The sequence below is a fragment of the Drosophila miranda genome, chromosome 2 (genome assembly GCF_003369915.1).
Source record: "Drosophila miranda strain MSH22 chromosome 2, D.miranda_PacBio2.1, whole genome shotgun sequence".
In the NCBI taxonomy this organism is placed as follows: domain Eukaryota; kingdom Metazoa; phylum Arthropoda; class Insecta; order Diptera; family Drosophilidae; genus Drosophila; species Drosophila miranda.
The window spans coordinates 7774277-7793621 of NC_046675.1; the positions used below are offsets into that span (position 1 = coordinate 7774277).

Here is a 19345-nt window from a genome sequence, read left to right on the forward strand (position 1 = left end):
TAAAAAAAGAGCCACAAGGTATCGGGTTTGGGTTCGGCCACAAAAAAAACGAGGTAGAGGAAAGCAGAGCCCGGACTAGAGAGTCCTGAGTGAGAAGAGAGACTACCAAGCCGGGATTGTTATCACACTGATTAGACAGGGATTTCCCTGCCACAAATGGGCAGATCCTAGCCGTGGGAAATCCCAATCAGCCCAACCAGTGTGGCCATACAGCAGGAAGGAAAAACAAATAAAGATTCGAGGAACGCAACGGGAACACAGAGCGGGAATAGGAACAGGAAACGGAAACGGAAACGGATTGAGTGGATTGCTGGGCACACACACACACACGCATAGCATAGGGAGGGGGGGTCTGGTTTCTCCATCGGTCTGGTTTGGTGGGGATGTTCGTTGGCTTTTTTGGAGACCGCCGCCAAGACTTACATTTCAGCCACATGGCCGCGGGCATGGCATTGGTATTGAGTGTGTCTTGAGCTTGATTATGAAATGGTCTCGTGCGCGAACTGACATTGTAATTGACATTAGGCATCGTGTTGCAATTGCTGTTGCTGCTGTTGTTGCCGCTGTTGCCGCCTCTGTTGACGCCGCTGCTGTTGGCTTGCTGGGCATATTGTGGCAATGGCTGCGGCGCGAACATGGCACCCGATCCTCGCTGCTGTTCCTGCTGGTACTTTTGCTGCAGCATCCTGAACGGACTGCTGTTCGCAGGCTGGAAGATGCTCGCCGAGCTGTAGGCCGCCTGGGGCTGCCATGTGGCCGGCCGCTTCGATGTTGCCGATGATTTGCCGGGCAGTCCACCACCAAAGAGCCGCTGCTGTATGGTCTGCTTGGCCGCCGCCAAGGCATTGGGTGAGATCAGCACTGGCGGCGCTGTCTGTGGGCCACATATCGGCGGCGAGGGCGTCAGATAGTCCATAAAATTGCTGCCACTTTCTCCACGTATCGGTGCACTGTTGGGCCCACTCACGCCTACGCGACTGCCACTGCCACCGCCCAAGCCATTGCCATTGCCGTTGCCGATGCCACAAAACGGTGCCGGCCTGCGTATCACTAAAATTAAGATGATGAGTCAATGAATATGAGGAGGCATGTATGTGGGTGGTTGGGTAGCTGGACAGACACAGGTGAGACTCCATGAGTACGATAATGAGCGGTAAAATAAATGATAATTGACTGGGTTGAAGGGGAATTTTGCTTCGGATTTTCTCTTAGCTGGGATTCGCTTTGATGGAGAGACAGACAGAGAGAGAGAGAGAGAGTGAGTGAGTGAGAGCAGAAGATTATATTCGAAAAGCCAGATATAATCCATGCAGCACTCCGCTTGCAAAACGTTTACATACACATTGAAAATCGAAAGAAAACAAGACGATGGACTGGAGGTTGGAGTCGAGCGCACAAGTCGTGGATCGATAGGCATAATATGCTATATGGTAATTAGTAACAAGTTATCCTAAACCTATTCCTCCCTTTGCTAGACAAACAAAAAAAAAAACATGCACACGACATGTATTTTGTTCTTCAATTCTAGAGCACTTATCGCTGTTGCGTCTGCCTGGGTTATCGAAGAATAAATATCGCAGTAATTTGCCCATTCATTGAATCTAATTACTAATTTCATAAAGTAAAAAAAGGCAACAAGGAGCCTATCCATAAACTCCATAAAACTGACAATACAAGGGCTAACATTAGCTTCTGACTTCAGCTCTATATATATCTCTCCACTGATGGACTTCGCTTCGACTTGTGCTCGCGACTCAACTCCAGATTCACACTTAATGCTAAGAAATGTTGAATGTAGTAATGCTAAGGTGGTGCTAGTAGTCAACTTTAAAGCGCTGCAGGGTTTAGCTTAACTAAAGTACGACTGTCATTATCGAGAGTAGAATCTCTGGCAGGAGGCACATGCAGAGTCTTGCCCACTCACCCGGCTGGATGGCGTTTCCGATGATGGCGCGCGCGTTCTTCAACTTACGCTCGCGCTCCTCCCTGGTGGGCGTGGGCTCGCTGACGCCGATCGTCTCCGTTTGGGCGCACAGCTGGTCGACCTCCTTGTTGGACTCGTTCTGGGCCTGCAGCAGCAGGGCTATCGAGTTCTCCATCGAACGGCGGGCCTCGTCCAGCGAGATCGAGGTCACCGAGTTCTTCGAGTCGCTGGCCTCCAGGGACTGCGACTGGGCATGCACCACGGGCGAGGCTGGCGGTGTGACCAGGGGCTGGGATTCGGCCTCCTGGGCAGCAGCCGCCGCAGCGGCCACCTGCTCCTGGGCGCGCAGCTCGCCGGGCGTGGGTCCGGCGGTGGCTGGCGGATTGGTGGCCTTGCGCTCGAACTCCTTCTTGAAGCTGCCCACACTGACGCCGGGTATGCTGAGCTTTTTGGGCTTCTCGGGCGCCGCCTGGCCTCCTGGTCCTGTCGTGATGGGTGGCGGTGGCTGGAACTTCTCCGCCGTCTCCAGGATGCGCGACTTGCGGCGCTCGGCATTGAACTTGTTCAGCGTCGACTCATCCTGCAGGCTGCACTTGCGCACGAATGGGGGCGCAGTCGCTGCTGTTGGCGCCACCTTGCCGCTTGCCGTGTTGGCACTCTCGTTGATGGCGTTGACCAGGTCGGCGGTCTTGTGCTTGTTCACAAACTTCTTGATCACCTTGGTGGCATCCTTCTCCTCGGGCGTCTCGGCCACGGCGTCCAGTTTGCCGCGCGTCGGCTGCCGGGCCACAGGCACTGGTGCCGCTGCGGTGGCAGTCGGTGCTGGCGTGGGTGCGGGCGTCGGTGTGGGTGTGGGCGTGCCGGAGGCATCTCCCCCCATCAGCTGCTCGCACAGGTCGCCCACCATCTGCATGTCCTTCTGCGAGAAGCTCGGCTCCATTGGCTTCCCCTCGGGCACAGTCTCCGCCTCCATAAGGGTCGGTGGTGCGGGTGCTGGTCGCAAGGGCTCAGTCGGTGGCGGAGCAAGTGGTTGTGGCGGTGCTGCTCCTGCGCTGATCACAAACGAATTGTTGGCCGGCTTCTCCTTCTTCTTGGCCGTGGTTCCTGCCGCATTCTCGGTGGAGACGGTGGGCTGCAGCTTCCGTTTGGTCTGCACGGGGCTTTGGGCGGGCGTGATGGTCCTTGTGGGCGATGGCATCAGGGCGGCCTCTCCACCGGCTGGGAAAACAGAGACAGACAGACAGAGAGAGAGAGAGAGAGAGAGGAAGAGAGAGAGAGAAGGGTGGTGTGGTTTAATGAGTTTTGTGGTTAAATGACTTTAGTTTCAAGTGGTTTTTCGGGAGACGAGAGTGATGGGTCGTGTATGGTTTGTGGGAGTGGAGGTGTGGCAGGTTGGGCACGGGGCACGGCGCACCAGTTAGTGTGTGGTTGGGGCGGTTGTGTGTATGGCAAGTTAGTCTCCATTTATATATACACAAGAAGAAGAATCTCAGCGTGGGTTTTCTCTTCGGGGGTTCTCTGACGGGGGAGCATTCAAGCGAAGCGACTGACAGGCGATTGATGACGTCAACTCACCAGCAACCATGTCCAGGATGCGACGCTCTGCCTCCGTGCTGGGCGGCCCCATGTCGCGTATGGAGCCCACCGAATGGGAGCGGGGCACACGCTCGTTGGCCGCCGCCTTGGCCGCTGCGGCCGCCCCCTCGGCGGATGGCACCACCAGTTGGTCCGCCGTGATGGCCGCCGGCGTCAGGGAGAGCAGCACATCCAGACGCACGGGCGTCTGATTGGCCAGATCCTCGGCCAGGTCCAGGCACGAGACATTGTCGTTCTCGTTGACCCACCAATGGGCGCAGATCTGCTCGATGGTGGCCCGTTTCCGGGGGCACACCGTCAGCATGTCCCGGATGAGGGTGGAGGCGCGCGACGGCTTCCGCGGCTCATAGTAGTCGCCCTGGCTGATCTGCTTGACGAGTCTTTTGAAGTTGGAGCCATCGAAGGGCATGGACCCATAGACTAGAGTGTAGAGCAGCACTCCCAGCGACCAGCAGTCCACCTCCGGTCCCTGGTAGGGTGTGCCCTCGACGATTTCGGGCGATGCGTACAGCGGGGAGCCGCAGAAGGTGCCCAACAGTCGGCCAGCATCGAACACATTCGACAGACCAAAGTCGGCAATCTGCAAAGGAATCGTCGAATGGTTTACATTTCATTCATGGCCTCTCTCTTTCTCACCTTGGCATTGCCCTTCTCGTCCAGCAGTATATTCTCCAGCTTCAGATCCCGATGGCAGATCTTGTGCTTGTGACAGTAGTAGACGGCGGTGGCCACCTGCCGGAAGATGCGTCGCGCCTCCTCCTCGTTGAGGACCTTCCTCTCGGACAGGTAGTCGTAGAGCTCGCCGCCAGCGGCAAACTCCATGACCAGCACCATTTTCTCTCGATTCTCAAATACTAAACAAGGACATAGGATATCAGAGTGTATGATTCGGTGGGTTATAGTTGGGTAATACCTTCATAGATGTGTATAATGTTGGGATGATGCACCGAACTCATGATCTGGACCTCGCGCCTGATGCGCACCAGATCGGCCTCTGCCTCGATTTTGCATTTCTTGATGGTTTTGATGGCCACCTCCTGGCCGGTTTCCTTATTAATACCTAACTGCACCTTGCCATAGGTGCCCTGACCTAGTTTCTTAATAATATCAAATCTGTAAAAGAATCAATGGATCATTAATACCAATTCTTAAGTGGAGGAGTGAAGGAGAGAACTCACCTTTGTCGCAGCTTCTTGCGGTGATTGTTCATGCGGACATTGCCCGTGTTGCCAATGCCGCTCATGATATTGTCTATTTGATCCTGTGGTATTCCCGAGGGATGTGCCAGACTATTGCCCCCGACATCCATTTCGGCGGCAGTCGCAGTCGCTGCCGCAACAGATCCGGTTGCCGCTCCATTGGACGCTGCCGATTTCGTTTCGGGTTTGCTTATCACCATGACTGTTGTGTGTGTGTGTGTGTGTGTGGCAGAAACTGGAGCTGGAACTGCAACTGCAACTGGGGGCTAGGACTGGGGCTGGGTCTTCTGTCGAGGCTGCTCCACTAACAGCCGATGCAAATTACTGAAAGAGAGAGATAGAGAGACAGGACAGGGTATCCCGTTAGCACAAATGTCAACTCGTGGGACTCCGGGGGCACACGGCGGGGTCTACACAGTCACACGGCACTCATCCATCAAACGTTCAATCAAATGGCCAATCAATTAATTATCCACGAAGCGCGACGCACACACACGATGGGGGGAATGCAGCTATTTCTCTTGCTGCCACTCCGGCTATCCGGCTATCCGGTTCTCCGGCTCTCGGGCTCTCTGGTTGTGTGGTTGGTTTCGGAGCTGCCGAAAAATATGCACTCGACCTAGATTTTAATTATTCCCAAGCAAGGCGATCCGTATCCGGGGCCGTTCGAACTGTTTTTGTGACGGAGAGTAGTGGGAAAACATGAGTATCGACGGATGGCCTGCTAGTTGCCAGATAGTTTGATTCAATTTCTATTTTCTTATATATTTTTGTTGGGGGAGTACAATACTCGTTTACGGGGACATAATAATTCGAATCGAGGCACACTTGTGTCTCTCCTGCCTCTCGCACTCTCTTACAGAGTAGCTTAGCAGGGGCGGTACTATTTTTCAAGTAAAAAACTCGCTAGGATAGAGCTAAGGAAGAAAGAGAGAGAGAATGCTCGAGGCAGGGGAGACCCATTTGAAAACTCGCCCTTTACTGCTAAGCTACTCCGTGAGAGATAGAAATATATAGAGGAAGGGAATTTTAAGCTACTCCGTGAGAAAGAGATATTGAGGGGGAGAACCCGTGAGGCAGGGGAGTCAGTCACAGGAAATGGTTTTCTATACACTTGAAAACTTGCCCAATAATGCTAAGCCACTCCGTGAGAGATAGAGAGAGAGAATGCTAGGCCACTCCGTAAGAGAGAGATAGAATGCCAAGTTATTCCGTGTAAGAGAAGGAGAGAGAGAGAGAAAGAAGGGGTGAGGCAGGGGAGTCGGTCGCCCGGAAATTGGCTTCTTTATACCTGAAATTCCGTCCTTTACTGCTAAGCTACTCTGTGAGAGAGATAGAGAGGGAGAATGCTAAGCTACTCTGTTAGAGAGATAAAGAGAAAGAAGGCTTAGCTACTCTATGAAGGAGAAAAGGAAAGCGGGGAGTCAGTCACGGAAAATTGTTTACTTCCCAGCGCTCCCTTTACTGCTAAGCTACTCCGTGAGATAGATCTAGCGATAGAATGAGAGAGAAATAGAACAATATATACTTCTGGCTTTTACAAACATTTAAATAAATGAAATATACCATTCTAAAACCCTGCCTACAGCTTCGTTCCAAGACTGTCTCCGCCTGCATCCACCCCACCTATGTGAAGGTTAAAGGTTCTACATAATCTCGTACCCGTACTCGTACTCATAGGCTAAAATGTTGCAGTAATTGCGTTGTTTGCTTGGGGGCCCATTAGGAATGTTTCAGTTATGCAAATATTGTATTCCGAATATAATCGAACAGATCTTTCAGTGTTCCACACTCTTGATGAGATGCCAAAAGCTGTCAACGGCGACAGAAGTGTCCCCCCCTTCAGAGGACAGCAAGCTATTCGAAATATTCATTGGGTGATATTTATCAAAGATTTTTGACAGCTTTCTGGGAACGAACGAACACTAACTATTCGCTGGTTTATTCCGAACCGAGGATTTTATATGTATATGTGTGTAGGGGGGGACGTTTATGCAATTTGGAACGTCACGGCCGGCTCCACGCTCCACGCTCCTCCGGTTGAAGGGTCCCCCGAGTGTCTGGGGCTTAAAGTGGTCACTTGTGCAGCGCTCCCTCCCATCCATCCTTCCTTTCGCCTTTCCATTGTATTGTCTGAATCCAGAATGCGACACTATTAGAGGACTAATCTATCAGCCTTGTGGATGATCAGAGCATCCGCATCCGCATCCCTAGCACTCCCCAGAGCCATGGCTTAAGCGCGTTTTGTCTCTGACAGTTATGACCTAGAAGCCAGGAATAGGAATAGGGAATAGGGAATAGAGGACGGACTCTAAAAGGCATAAAGACCCCAACAGATACAGATACAGATGCAGACACACAACACAAGAGATAGTTGAAAGCCACTCGAGGCGAGAGTCAAAGTCTCCCTCACGTTGCCACTGCCTCAGCCACTGGCACTGGCACTGGCACTGTTCCAATTATAAATGTGCACTTGATGGATAGTAAATTAAAGTGTAACCACAACAGAACCGAACCGAACCGCAGCTCCCCTGCTCTGATGCGAGTGTGTGCCACACGAAGAGGAACCTGGCGAGAGCCATGTGCAGTGCCGCCACCACAACAATAACAATGCTGGGACTGCAATTGTATCTTTAAGATACGATTACACAAACGAATGCAGCACGCGTGCTGCTTCCACCGCTGTCGCACACACATAAATAAGTGAATCTTTACACGCAATTATTCCCCCTCTTTGCTTGATATATAGATACAAAGATAGATACCCCCTCTTTGCTTGATATATAGATACAAAGATAGATAGACCCGTATATCTCGGGACTGGGGGATAGCCAAATCCACATCCAAAATCAAAATCAGGGCAACGAACAGTCTTTAAAGTGCGCTGAACCCGACGACCGGCACTGCCGATGCCCGTTCAATTCGCATCTGCAAGATACAATAACATTGTGCGGCGTCCAGCCTTGCTTTCCTTCTTCCCTTTCTCTTCTCTTTCTTTTTTTTTTGGCACTCAGACAGCACATGTCATTGAGCAGCAGCTAGGGAAACAACTAGCTATGTGGCACGAGGCACGAGGCACGGCAGCAGCAGCAGATAAACACCAGAAGCAGAATCAGAAGCAGCAGCAGCTGCCTCTTGCCCATCGTCTTGTGCCTCTCGAGTCTCGAGCAAAAGTTGTTGAAATATCTGCGCTTGCTTTTCCGTCAGTTTGGAATTTTCTTGCATCGTTGTCGTTTACGTAAAGGGAAAATATTTTCTTACCTATACCCTACACGGGGCGGGGAGAGAGGAGGGTATCATCGTTTTGAAGGCATGTTGGCAATGGAAAGAGCCAAAGGCCAGCTACTCAGCTACTCTGTGAGAGAGGGAGAGCAAGAAAGCTTCTAGCTCTAAATTTTCTTAAAATGTTTTATCTTTTTAAATTCTCTCGACTTTTAAGGGTATCTCAACGCTCGGTCTTGCTCGTTTTTATATGTTTTTAGCTCATTTTTTCCCTTAAGTTGGGATAAGGAATAGCAACAATAAATTCCAGCCAGATAGGCAATGTAAATATGCAAATGAAAATGTTTTTCTGGGTCAAGTCGAGCGCGACATTTTGGCCAAGAAATATTTCTGACAAGATCTCTCCTCTGTCCTTCTCTGGAATACCCGTACACATACGTATGATTTTTGGTACATATATTTTATATACGATTAAATGTGTGTCCAGCGTATGGCCCAGTGAACAGCAGACATCAATCCAGGCGAGAAATGTGCCATATAATCGAGAATAATGGCATGAATTAATCAATGGCCATAAAACTGACGGATGAATCTGCTGTTCATCGAAAATGGAATCAATTCAATGCCATAATTGAATTTCAGCTTGAATCGTGCCCCACAGCTGTCGATAGAGAAGGCGGTTGGAGGACTGTCACTTGATTGTGTGTGTTTTTGTTTGTGGCGACGCCATGGGAGGTCGAATGTGGACAGAAAGGGCAGGAATTCCCATGCAAAATGTTAAATTATTTGTATTTTAAGGGAATACCGCATACAAAATTGATATTCAAATGCGAATAATCCAATTTGAATGTAATTGTTTGCGAAATTCAATGATTTTCCCCTTTGTTGATGTATTAATATTTTCTGTTTGGTCTTCAATTAAATACATTTAATGACAGTTGCGAGAAGGAAAAGCCTTAAGGGTCTCAGCATTGAGCATGATTAATGAACACTTTCCATAGAAATTAAGGATTATATTATCTTTCGTTTCATGGTATAATTGAGCTTGAATTGTTCTAATTAACGCCCGAGAAATTTGTCTTCCAGTATTGAGGAAACTGCCAGCCTTCTTCATAAATTTCTATGTGGAGCCAACGGCAGGATATCAACATCCTTACTTGTCAAAGTCCAAGAACTTTGGACGTATTTCTAGGCAGCTGCGACATTGATTGGCGGATGCTCCTGGGGGGAAGGCACCTTCGGAGCATCTGTTGGGTCGCTGATTGTTGCTTGGCTTTAATTTTAATCCCCATCTTCCACTCGAATGACTTTGGTTCGCTGTACAAATTTACCATAAGCGAATGGTCGCTTGGTTAGATTCGTCCTCTGTAGTGTTCCCATAAGCGAACGGACTTGAAGACGAACAGAGCTCTTTTTCGGTAGCGATTCGGAATGTTCTGTGTGGGATTTTTGGGTTGTAAAACAACCCAGTGAAACCAAATACTAAATCGAATGCCTTTACAAAGGGAAATATATAACAAGGGGGCGCCCCATGCTATTTATTTACCCCATAAATCATGTATTCTACAAGCAAACCTCCTAGCATGCAAAATACCTTGAAATATCATCAAATCATACCGAAATATATACATCATTCTATTTAGTCTCTTGACCACTTCATATATCACAGCAATTACAATAATTTATTATATTAGAATAAATATAAATTCAGTGTCAAAACAATTTCTATCTGTTCAAATTGAATAATTCAAGCAAAGCCGAAAATATAATGCATAAGAGAAGGAATTTCAGCCGTCTACTTGTCGAATAAATAATAAACAAAAATATACATAAATATATATAAGCATATATCTGTGTATTTGGATGTCTCCTGTGGCAATTAAAGCCAAACGACGAGCAATTTCAAGTGTCAATAAGTCAGAGAAGTCATCTTTGGCGCCCATCTGCGTTCAATGTACGGGAAACACAGTCCCAGTCCCAGACTCCCATCCAGAGACAAAGACAGACCAAAAGCCAACCCAAATCAACATCAGCATTAATTGCGTTAAAAAAAAATATCAGACAATTTATTGTTTTCTTGCCCCTCTTTCTATGAAAATATTTAGGCAATTTATCAAAATGCGAGACCAAAAACGGAAAGGAGGCGCTGTGTCCTAGAGCTGTACAAGTTCAAAGTTCAAAAGGTTTCGTTTTTGCCAAGCCCAAGCCCAAGCCAAAACGGAAGGCAAGCGGAAAAAATAAATAGAAACGATCAAACAACAAATAATTAAAATGCTGCCAAAGAAAAAGAAAAAGTGAAACGCACAGACCAGCATTTCTTTTCTTTTTTTCCCTAATTCCGGGGTACTCTTTTCGTGTTGTGTTTGCCACCGGCAGAAAAGGAAGCGTTTCCGAGCCATTAAAACCGTTTGAGTTGTTCCAGCTGATAAAGATTTTTATGACTAGAATATAGTTTATTGATCCCCAGTAATTTTGACTATATTTTGAGCTTTGAAACGTCCCATGTTTGTTGCGAAATCTGGGGAAGATTAGTTTGTACTGTCCCCTCAAAAGGGAAGACTTTCCGTTTACCTTTCTGACTTTAAGAGTCCCGAATTTGTCATAATAGTATTATCTTTTGCCATTCCTATCCCTGGAAATATCCCTTACAATAATTGCTTGTAATATTTACCAAAATCTTTAATCGTAAAATTTTTTAAATACTTTTTTGTTTGCTTCTCTTCGATAGCGCCTTTTGTTTAAATATTATTAGTCCATACTTGGTAAATAATTACTAAATGTTTCAATGAATATTTCACTCTAAATAAACACTTAATAGGTAGTACTACCCAAGAGATTTTAGTAAAGTGATGAAAGTGTACAAGTTGGTCCGCTCCCGCAACGCGGTCTCTTTTCGGGTCTTATTTTATTCTTCTGTGTCTCTCTCGCATCAAACATGGCGTCAGAGCGCACTCTCTTATTAGTGCGGAGTGTAAAATAAGACCCGAAAGGGAGTAAGCGGACCACCTTGTAGAATTCCCTCATTGTGTGGCTTTTCGGGTATCATTTCGCTCTACGAATTCCATGCCTGTCTAGAGAGATAGCTTTCATAGTTATTTATATTTACAGGGTATCTTATAGTCGGACTCCGACACAAGAAGATTTAGCATTAAAGCATTCTGTTTTTGTGTGTGTTTCGTTCTGTTAATGCGCCTGTGGCTAAGCACAAAAAAGCAAGTACGTCCAAAAAAGAAAAAAAGGAAAATATTAAATAAAATAAGCAAGCCGGCGAAAGGAACAAGACATGTCAAGCATTTCCTTGGCTTGCACAAAAGTTGGGGCACCAGCACACACACACACACACACACAGAGAGAGAGAGAGAAAGAGAGAGAGAAAGTAAAGCAGCCACAAGGAACCGCCGTGCAATGAACGGCCGCCTTCGCTGTCGCTGCCTCGGCATATGCTGCAAAAAGTTTTTCTAGCGTTGAATTTTCCAACCGACAACAAAACAGAACAACAACGTCCATGTGCGTGCCTCTATGTGTGTGTGTGTGTGTGTGTGTGTGTGTGTGTGTGTGTGTGTGTGTTGGGGGAAACGCGAATTTAACGCCTCGCCCTTTATGCCGGTAGAAAAACAGCCACGGGCCAAAAGTTTTCATTTACACTCGCGCACACGGGGGAAATGGCTATCAAAGGCTTCGGATCAGACGAAAAGCATCTGCGGCAATCATATTATGAGTTTAGCGCCGAAACTATCCCTCGGATAAAACACAACACGTCTGCAAATTAGAAACGCATACGTATAAAAGTTTTCAAATGGCAAAAGAGATACATTTTCCCTACAAGGAGTTTCAGGGGTCTGTTAGTGGGGGAATTGCTTATGAGATAAACATCACACGAAGGTTTTAATATATCTACAGATACACCAAAAACATATGATTGAAAATAGTCATGAATGTTTTATTATTGCAGAAATCATCACTTAAGACAGATGTATTTATTTCCAGTTTCTTTTTCCTCTCTTTCTGCAAATAATATTCTTGCTAAGCTACTCTGTGAGAAAAAGAAAGTAACGTAGAGTAGAGCAAGCTAAGTAGTTTCAAAATCCTATTAGTTAGGGGGTTGTCTTTTAGTCAGATATAAACAATCACATCTTAAGAAGAGAATAGATCTATACACAATCCCTAAGACATGAAAATGGTTCAAAAATCGTCAAACATTTTAACTAAATATACCTAAATATATACCCTAAACTGTGCCGGACTTAACTGTTGGCTAATTTAAGAGCTTTTCCACCGCGATATTCAAAAGAAATCCGATATTTTCAATTTTCTATAAGATTGGCTTCATTTTAGAGGCGTGACTTTATTGCATTATTTTTTACAATTTTTTAACGAAATGTTCTCTAAAATTTGACGTATGTACTCTTTTTCTTCACATAATTTTCACGTGGACAGTATATTCAACTCCCTCTTTTATTGCGTTCCGTTCTAGACATTTTCCAAATTAAATTCAAACACTGATTGATTTTAAAGATTCTTCCTAAAAATACTCGCGTAAGAAAGTACTCGATTTCCCACTTTGCTTTCCATAACTTTCAAAAGGTCTTTCATTTCTTGCGGGGGGTTTGTATTTAACCGACTAGAAGTAAGCCTTGGGCAAATGTGAGGCCTCAAAGTTCTCAGATTTTCTACACAATTTCAGTTCAATTGCGAAATAATACATCATCAATTATGAGGCGTCTAGTGCGTGGGATTAAACAGCTGCCAATCAGTAAAGCGTATTAATTTTAAATTAAAACTTAATGCAACGCAAACGAAGCAAGTAGCGGCTGTCCATGCAACTTGTGTGAAATAAATAATTTAATAATTTTATCATTACGGATAACTTGATTATTTTGTTTAAAGAATCGGCAATAAGCTGCTTTTTAGATTTATCCCAAGGCTACGAATTTCTAAAGTGCAATTTTAAGGCTTTCCAACTATCACCTTTGGCTTAACTTTCTTGTACATTAACTGTACTTATTTCTGGTAAATACAAGTATTCTAGTACTTGAGGATTGTTTCTCAAAAAAGTACAGTGTCTGTCTGTCCGTCTTGGTTAACGCCTAGATTTTAGAGGCTCTAAGAGATACTGAAACAAATGTATCTCAAATTGCGAAACGTTTCCTATCGATAGCTGGAATATTTTGTATTCGATGGAAACATAATAGAGGTAATCATAAGATTACATTTATCGTGCATCGTGTATTACAGTGTCGCGGCCCGTGTGCCGCCACTTTCAACGCTAGAACTGGTTCTCATTTGTTTCCTTTTACAAACAAGGCCATGTCTTAAAGGCTTTCACCCAAATATTAAGCTACTTTTTTGCTGCTGCGTACTACACTCTTCCTTGTTATTCCTTCTGCCATTGTCATGGAAAATTTGGTGTTCTTTTTGCCAAAATGCAACCACAATTCCAAGGCATTCTCTCGTCTCTTTGGTGCGTTCTGGCTCTGGTTATGGTCTATCATCGGCAAATTGTGTAAATTTGGATATTTCTGTTTGCTCTGGCACCGGTTTTCCTTGGGTTCCTTGCTTTCTGCCGTCGTCGCCTTTTGTTTGACACTTGAGTGTTGTGACATTGTTGCCATTGCCACCGGCGGCTTCTTGTTGACTGACTGCTGTGTCTGTCTGTCTGTCTGGCAGTCCCCTTCACGGATATTGCATACGGACGGACTGCTGTGATATAAATGCCTTGCCTAATTGCCATTTGCCGCACAACGTTTTGTGCACTCAACGAACGAGACGAAGAGAGGCAGAGGCAGGGGCAGAGGCAAGTTTACTTACAGGCGACTCTTAATTATGAGCCAAGTCAAGTCGAATACAAGCGCCCTGATGGATTATTGAAGGGGGGACTGGGGGAGTGGCATCCGATGGGAAACAAATTGAAAGTTCCTTTGACAGCACAGCAGAGCAGGAGCACCCGAACGCACTTTAAACTGATGATTTTAATGACCTTTTTAGCACATTGTAAAAGATGAATAAATGCCCATGTTTTTACATGTTTATAAAATGCAATTAGCAGTTGGATTATTTCTGAATTTAAAGCCAATTAAGGCAGATATTTGCTGTAGGTTAGGGACAGGAGATACCTCCAATGAAAAGGTATTTTGCAATTATCCAAATTCCGCAGAGATGCGGAAATTTCTAAGAGAGAGAGAGAGAGACGAACATTCCTGCCTCGTAGTCGTATTTAAAAATCTCGCATCTCCGCGTAAATGAGGAAAAACAAAATTAAAAGAAATTTTTAAAAATAACTTTTAGCTAACACGCAAGAGGAATTTTTATTTGAGCAAAAGACCAGAGAAAAATAAAAGCATCTCAGCATTTGAGCATCTGAGCATCAGTAGATACAAAAACATACCCCAAAAACACTAAAGAGCATGCGACGAGTATGGGGATCGAGGGAGGGTGATGGGAATGGGAATGGGGGGATATGGTATGGTATGGAACGAGGAAGCGGCAACACCGAAACGTATCTCTAGAAGAACGCAGCAGCAACACCAACCATCCACATTCGTCGTCTTCTCTATAGATTTCTTTCGTTTTTCGTTTCGTTTTCGGGATAACGACGGTATTATAGATACACACACACACACACACAGATCAGATCAGAGCAGATAGTATTTGGTATCTCCGTATCTGTCTCTGGTTTTACTTTATTTTTTTTCTCACATTTATTGCCGTTTTTCTTGCGCTGCAATTTTCACGACCAGCACTCACACACGCACACAAATTTTCACATTTCACATTTGACTTTTGGTCAAAGAATCTCTTCTGTATACATATAGATATATCTTTATACCATGAGCATATATCCGTGCACATATATTCTATATATATATATGTGTGTGTGTGATAGGTATATACTCCTATATATATATGTATCTCCTCTGTGTATATAGGTACTATAAGATTATTCGCGCACTGGCTTCGAGACGAGATGTGATGCCTTGCTCGCGTTGCTCTATGCGCTCGACTGACACGGCGCTGAAAAATTTTCCTCGACTTTTTCCGAGGAAAATACGTATAGGAGGAAACCGCTGACTATCGCCGCTGTGCCTTGCCGGTACTCTTTTCGGGGGCCCATTGTTATCCTAAAAATAAATGCACTATTCTCTGCCCAATCTCCCGATCGCACTGATCTCTCTCTCTCTATCTCTGACTATCTTTCTGGGGCCGCTCTCTGCTCTGGGGCTCTCTCTCTCTCTGCTCTGGGGACCTCTGCTCTTTCTCTCTCTGCTCTGAGGAGCTCTGCTCTTCCTCTCGCTCTGCTCTGGGGACCTCTGCTCTTCCTCTCTCTCTCTGCTCTGGGGACCCCTGCTCTTTCTCTCTGGCGATTGCTCACGTGTCTCGTAGCTAGGCGCGTGCCACGGATGGGGCTCTGGCTCTGGCAGGCAGACCGAAACGATCGCAATCACGATCACTGCATACACATACATATGTACACATCTAGATACTGATGCGATTTGGGGTGTCCATAAGCCAGATGTATGCGTGTGCGTGTGCCTCTGCCTGTATATATAGCCCCTATGTAAACAGCTGCCGAGGGGCTGTGGGAGGCAAACGATCCATTGATTTATTTACACATAATTTCCTTATTTTCCATCGTACACAATATTATATGGAGCACATGTGCAAAGGTCATCCCCCAACAAAAGAGTGTGAAATTGGGAAGCATATTCGGGTCTAGAATATCCCGGAATATTAGCCATAACAAGGCACACAAAGAAAATTCGACTACAACTCATTCGACTCATTAAGACTGCCTTTTTCATTTATAAATCAAGGCAATTAAAATCTTAAGAATATATGCATTTATTCCAGGAACCGCACATAAGAAATATTAATAAAAATATTAACTACATAAATCAATGGGAAGGGTATATGGAATATACCAGAATACATATTTATATCATATTTAGCAATATCAGAAAAGTCCCAATTTTTATAAAAAACAAAAGTTTTTTTTTAAATTATTTCAGATTGATTACAAAATATATTATTTTAAAATAAAAACAATTATTTCTGATTTTGTAAATACAAAATAAAAAAAATATTGAATTATTAAAAAAAAATATATATATTTAATTTTTATTTGTAACAAATAACTTTCCTCAACAGAAAGTTGTTTAAGGGAATAAATCAACGATAAAAACATTTTTAACACAATTTTTGAACTTTTAGGTTTAAAAAAGAAAAAGTTTAGAGATCCATGGGCACTTATGATCGTAACGCACATCGGCGGGTTCAACGGTGGTGGATCAGCGCTTCAATCTATTGATAAACCTAGTCCCAGGTACAATCCGACCTTAGTCACGGGTTCCCGGCCTCCTCCCTTGTAAAAGAATGCTATCCTGAGAGACCATTTGGCCACTTTTATCCTCTTCAGGGTCTTGAAATGTTTGTTCTTTTTGGCTATTGGAAAACCTAGAGCCTAATCTAGAGGCAACCCGTTTGGAACCAAACATTTCGAAGGGCCTGAAACCTAAAATGTTTTTCGTCTTTATCTTTAAAAATCCATAAATCTTAATAGAAATATTAAGACCTGTCTCCATAGTTTCTACATACTGTACGATCTGCAATCCCCCAGAAATCTCTGCTTTTTCCCATTCCCAACTACTAAAACGAAGTGCATAAATATACCATGCTGCTGCTATCGATAGTGTGTTCTTTCCACTTCGAATATTTAGTCAGTCAATGCTGAAAGTACCCAAGCCCTGCCCCCTGCCCCCTGCCCCCCTGGCCACCCGACACACTTTGAGTCGAGTGTAACATTGTTTTCCCTTCCCATTCTCTGTATGAGTGTGGGGAGTGGGGGGCGCTCAGAGTTCTTGTCTATCCATCAAGCAGGGCAGGCAGTCAGGCAGTCAGGCAGTCAGGCAGGTTGCCTTGGTACGAGAGTATTACTCAATGTACAGCTGGGTGGCCAACAGCATTAATCAACAGAGTCAAAAGCATGTAAACACACTGCCACACGGCCGTAGTAGACGGTAGGACAGTGCGAAAACTATGTCTGTTCGTGTGGCTCCTCCATAGGTCTATCCATCTACTACAAGACCCGTAGCACAATGGTAGACCCCTGTCACTGGGGCCCTCACGGGGAGACTTGGGAGACTGGTTACTGGAACTGGCATTTGCATACGGGTGAAAGCATGCAAAATATTTCCCAGCTTATCAACGTTGAGTAAACAGCAGCCGTCCGCCCAGAAATGATGATGATGCTGCTGCAAAAAGCAGCATAACTGCATTAGATAACCCTTTAAATGCCTGTTCAAACATTAAATATTGCATTATGGGAGAGTTTATCACCTTTTAGTCGATGGCTGGGCAAATATTTGTGCGAAAGAGCGGCCATTTCCGTCATATATCCCATCCGTTGGGGAAGCGGCAAAGAAATGGAGCATGCCTCCGAGCCAGGCATGCCGGGGTAATGTAATTGGAAGGCCAGGACTAGGAGCCACAGTCAGGAGAGGACCAGGCCAGGCCAGGACAGGCAGTAAGTCAAACCTTAATAGTGGCACAAAGTGAGCTTATATAATTTCCGCACGCCATTCCTTCTTCACACAGACACACAGATACCCACAGATACTCACGCAATACGAATGTGTGTGTGCGTAGGTGTTCGGCAACAAATGATCGACCTAGTTAAGACCTCGCCTTTGCCTCGTTTTCGCCTCATGAATGCACTTGGCGCTGCAACAACGACGAAAAGTCACTCAAAAAAACAAAAAATAAAACAAAAAAAAAAGTGCAAAAGTGCAAAAGTTGCATGCCAAAAGCGTCGCCAGAACAAGAACAACAACAACAACAGTGGGTGGGAGGGTGTAAGGGGAGAAAGGTGGGAGTGTGTAAGGGGAGGCAGTAGGGTAAGGTTGAAGGGCCCAGACATGTGCGTGTGTGCCTGCCTTTCGGGGGCTGCGACGCGACATTGCTGGAATTTTGTTTTCGCCGCCAACCGGAAATGCCATTTTTGCCGACTGCTCAACTTTTTTCTCTGTGTTGGTTCAATAATGCCTAAAAGACTGCGACTGCGACGGGGTCCGTGTCCGTGTCCGGGTCTGAAATGTAACCGAGAGTGTTTCCCCGCACGTCCATGGATGGGCACAGTCGCAGTCGCTGTATGGAAGGTATGCTCATGAATCGCCAACTTTCGCTCGAGTCGACAGCGCACGCATACTTAAAATAGTTTACCATAAATGTATCATAACTGGGAGAGAAGAGGAGGATGCGGAGGAGGAGGAGGTTATTAAAAGCTCAGCTCAAATGGAAGTTGAAAACTTTTCCCCAACCAGACAGCAACAGCAACAGCAGAGGCACACCTACCATCCATTTTGGCCACCCACTATGCCAACAGCTCTTTTGCTCTTTTGGGAATACGAATACGAATACGAATGGAGTGCACAGTGTACAGTGTGCACTGCACACCCTTTCCCCCAACCAAGGGGCTCGATAGCATTGATGATTTGTTTGTAAAGCACAAAAGATCGAAATTGCAACTATACAATCTGCTTTCCTATTCAAATAGATCTAGTACAAATCTGTTCGTGTTAAGGACTTGATCCCTCTAAATCAGCGATGGGAACTGCCTTGCTCAGAGATTTATTCTTCGACAAGCGACGACAGCCAGAAGCACAACTGAAAAGTGCAAAAGAGAATGCTCTAGAATCAAAAACAAAAAAAAATACATGTCGTGGGCATGACTAGCGACATTAATGCTCGTTTCGAGCCCTGCCTATAGAGTTTTCCCAACTTCAAAAAGCATGCACACTGCTGCTCCAAATTACGATGCTCTTGTTTGATCTAGAAGGCATGGCAATGAATCTTTTGCCATATTATAAGAGTAGTAAAGGACTCTCAAAACTCATAGTTTCTTAAGTGGCCACATCCAAACATTAACCAAATCGAATGACATTACTATAAATATCACAGACTAAACTCCTTCGACGTTTAATCGCCGTGAAACCCAACGTTAATCTCCCATGAGGGTATCCAATATTCCGCAGTCAAAACCTGCCTCTTCCTACATTCCTTTTTTGTTGTTGCTGCTTCCATTTCATCTGACGCCTTCATTCATTCCATTGCACGTGGCAAATTTGCTTGCATGTGAATGGGCAGACGATGGCCAGAGGATGGATGGGCGCCTCCCGTACAGAATTTAACTGCAAATAATGGCCTTCACGCACCTACCATGTCTGTGTGTGTTTGTTTTTTTTTTACGTTTTTCTTTATTTTAATTAGTTTACTTATTTACAGAGTATGCCAGGTACATACTCGTGGGGAGAATTTAAGGGCGTAGGCGTAGGGGTGACCGTGAAACATTGATTAGACGAAGCCGCCACCTGGCGGAGTGAGGGAGATACAAAGGCCGAATGTTACTTCG

The 19345-nt window shown here is 45.4% G+C and overlaps 1 protein-coding gene across 9 annotated transcripts in view; it reads right to left on the reverse strand.

Annotated features, from left to right (window-relative positions):
• The window catches only part of LOC108155744 (flocculation protein FLO11), a 54240-nt gene that overhangs the window by 12329 nt on the left and 22566 nt on the right, over window positions 1-19345 (reverse strand). For 6 of the 9 annotated variants that reach the window (XM_033390255.1, XM_017286768.2, XM_017286767.2 and 3 more), the window contains 6 exons: window positions 4699-5043; window positions 4434-4633; window positions 4157-4374; window positions 3500-4100; window positions 1925-3142; window positions 424-1050 (listed from right to left, as the gene is read on the reverse strand). In XM_033390255.1, the coding sequence (XP_033246146.1) occupies window positions 424-1050; window positions 1925-3142; window positions 3500-4100; window positions 4157-4374; window positions 4434-4633; window positions 4699-4919 (3085 nt within the window). In that variant the 5' untranslated portion in view covers window positions 4920-5043. Of the gene's footprint in view, window positions 1-423; window positions 1051-1924; window positions 3143-3499; window positions 4101-4156; window positions 4375-4433; window positions 4634-4698; window positions 5044-14767; window positions 14929-19345 lie in introns of those variants that run through there. The other 3 variants (XM_017286771.2, XM_017286769.2, XM_017286765.2) reach the window with 2 other exon arrangements.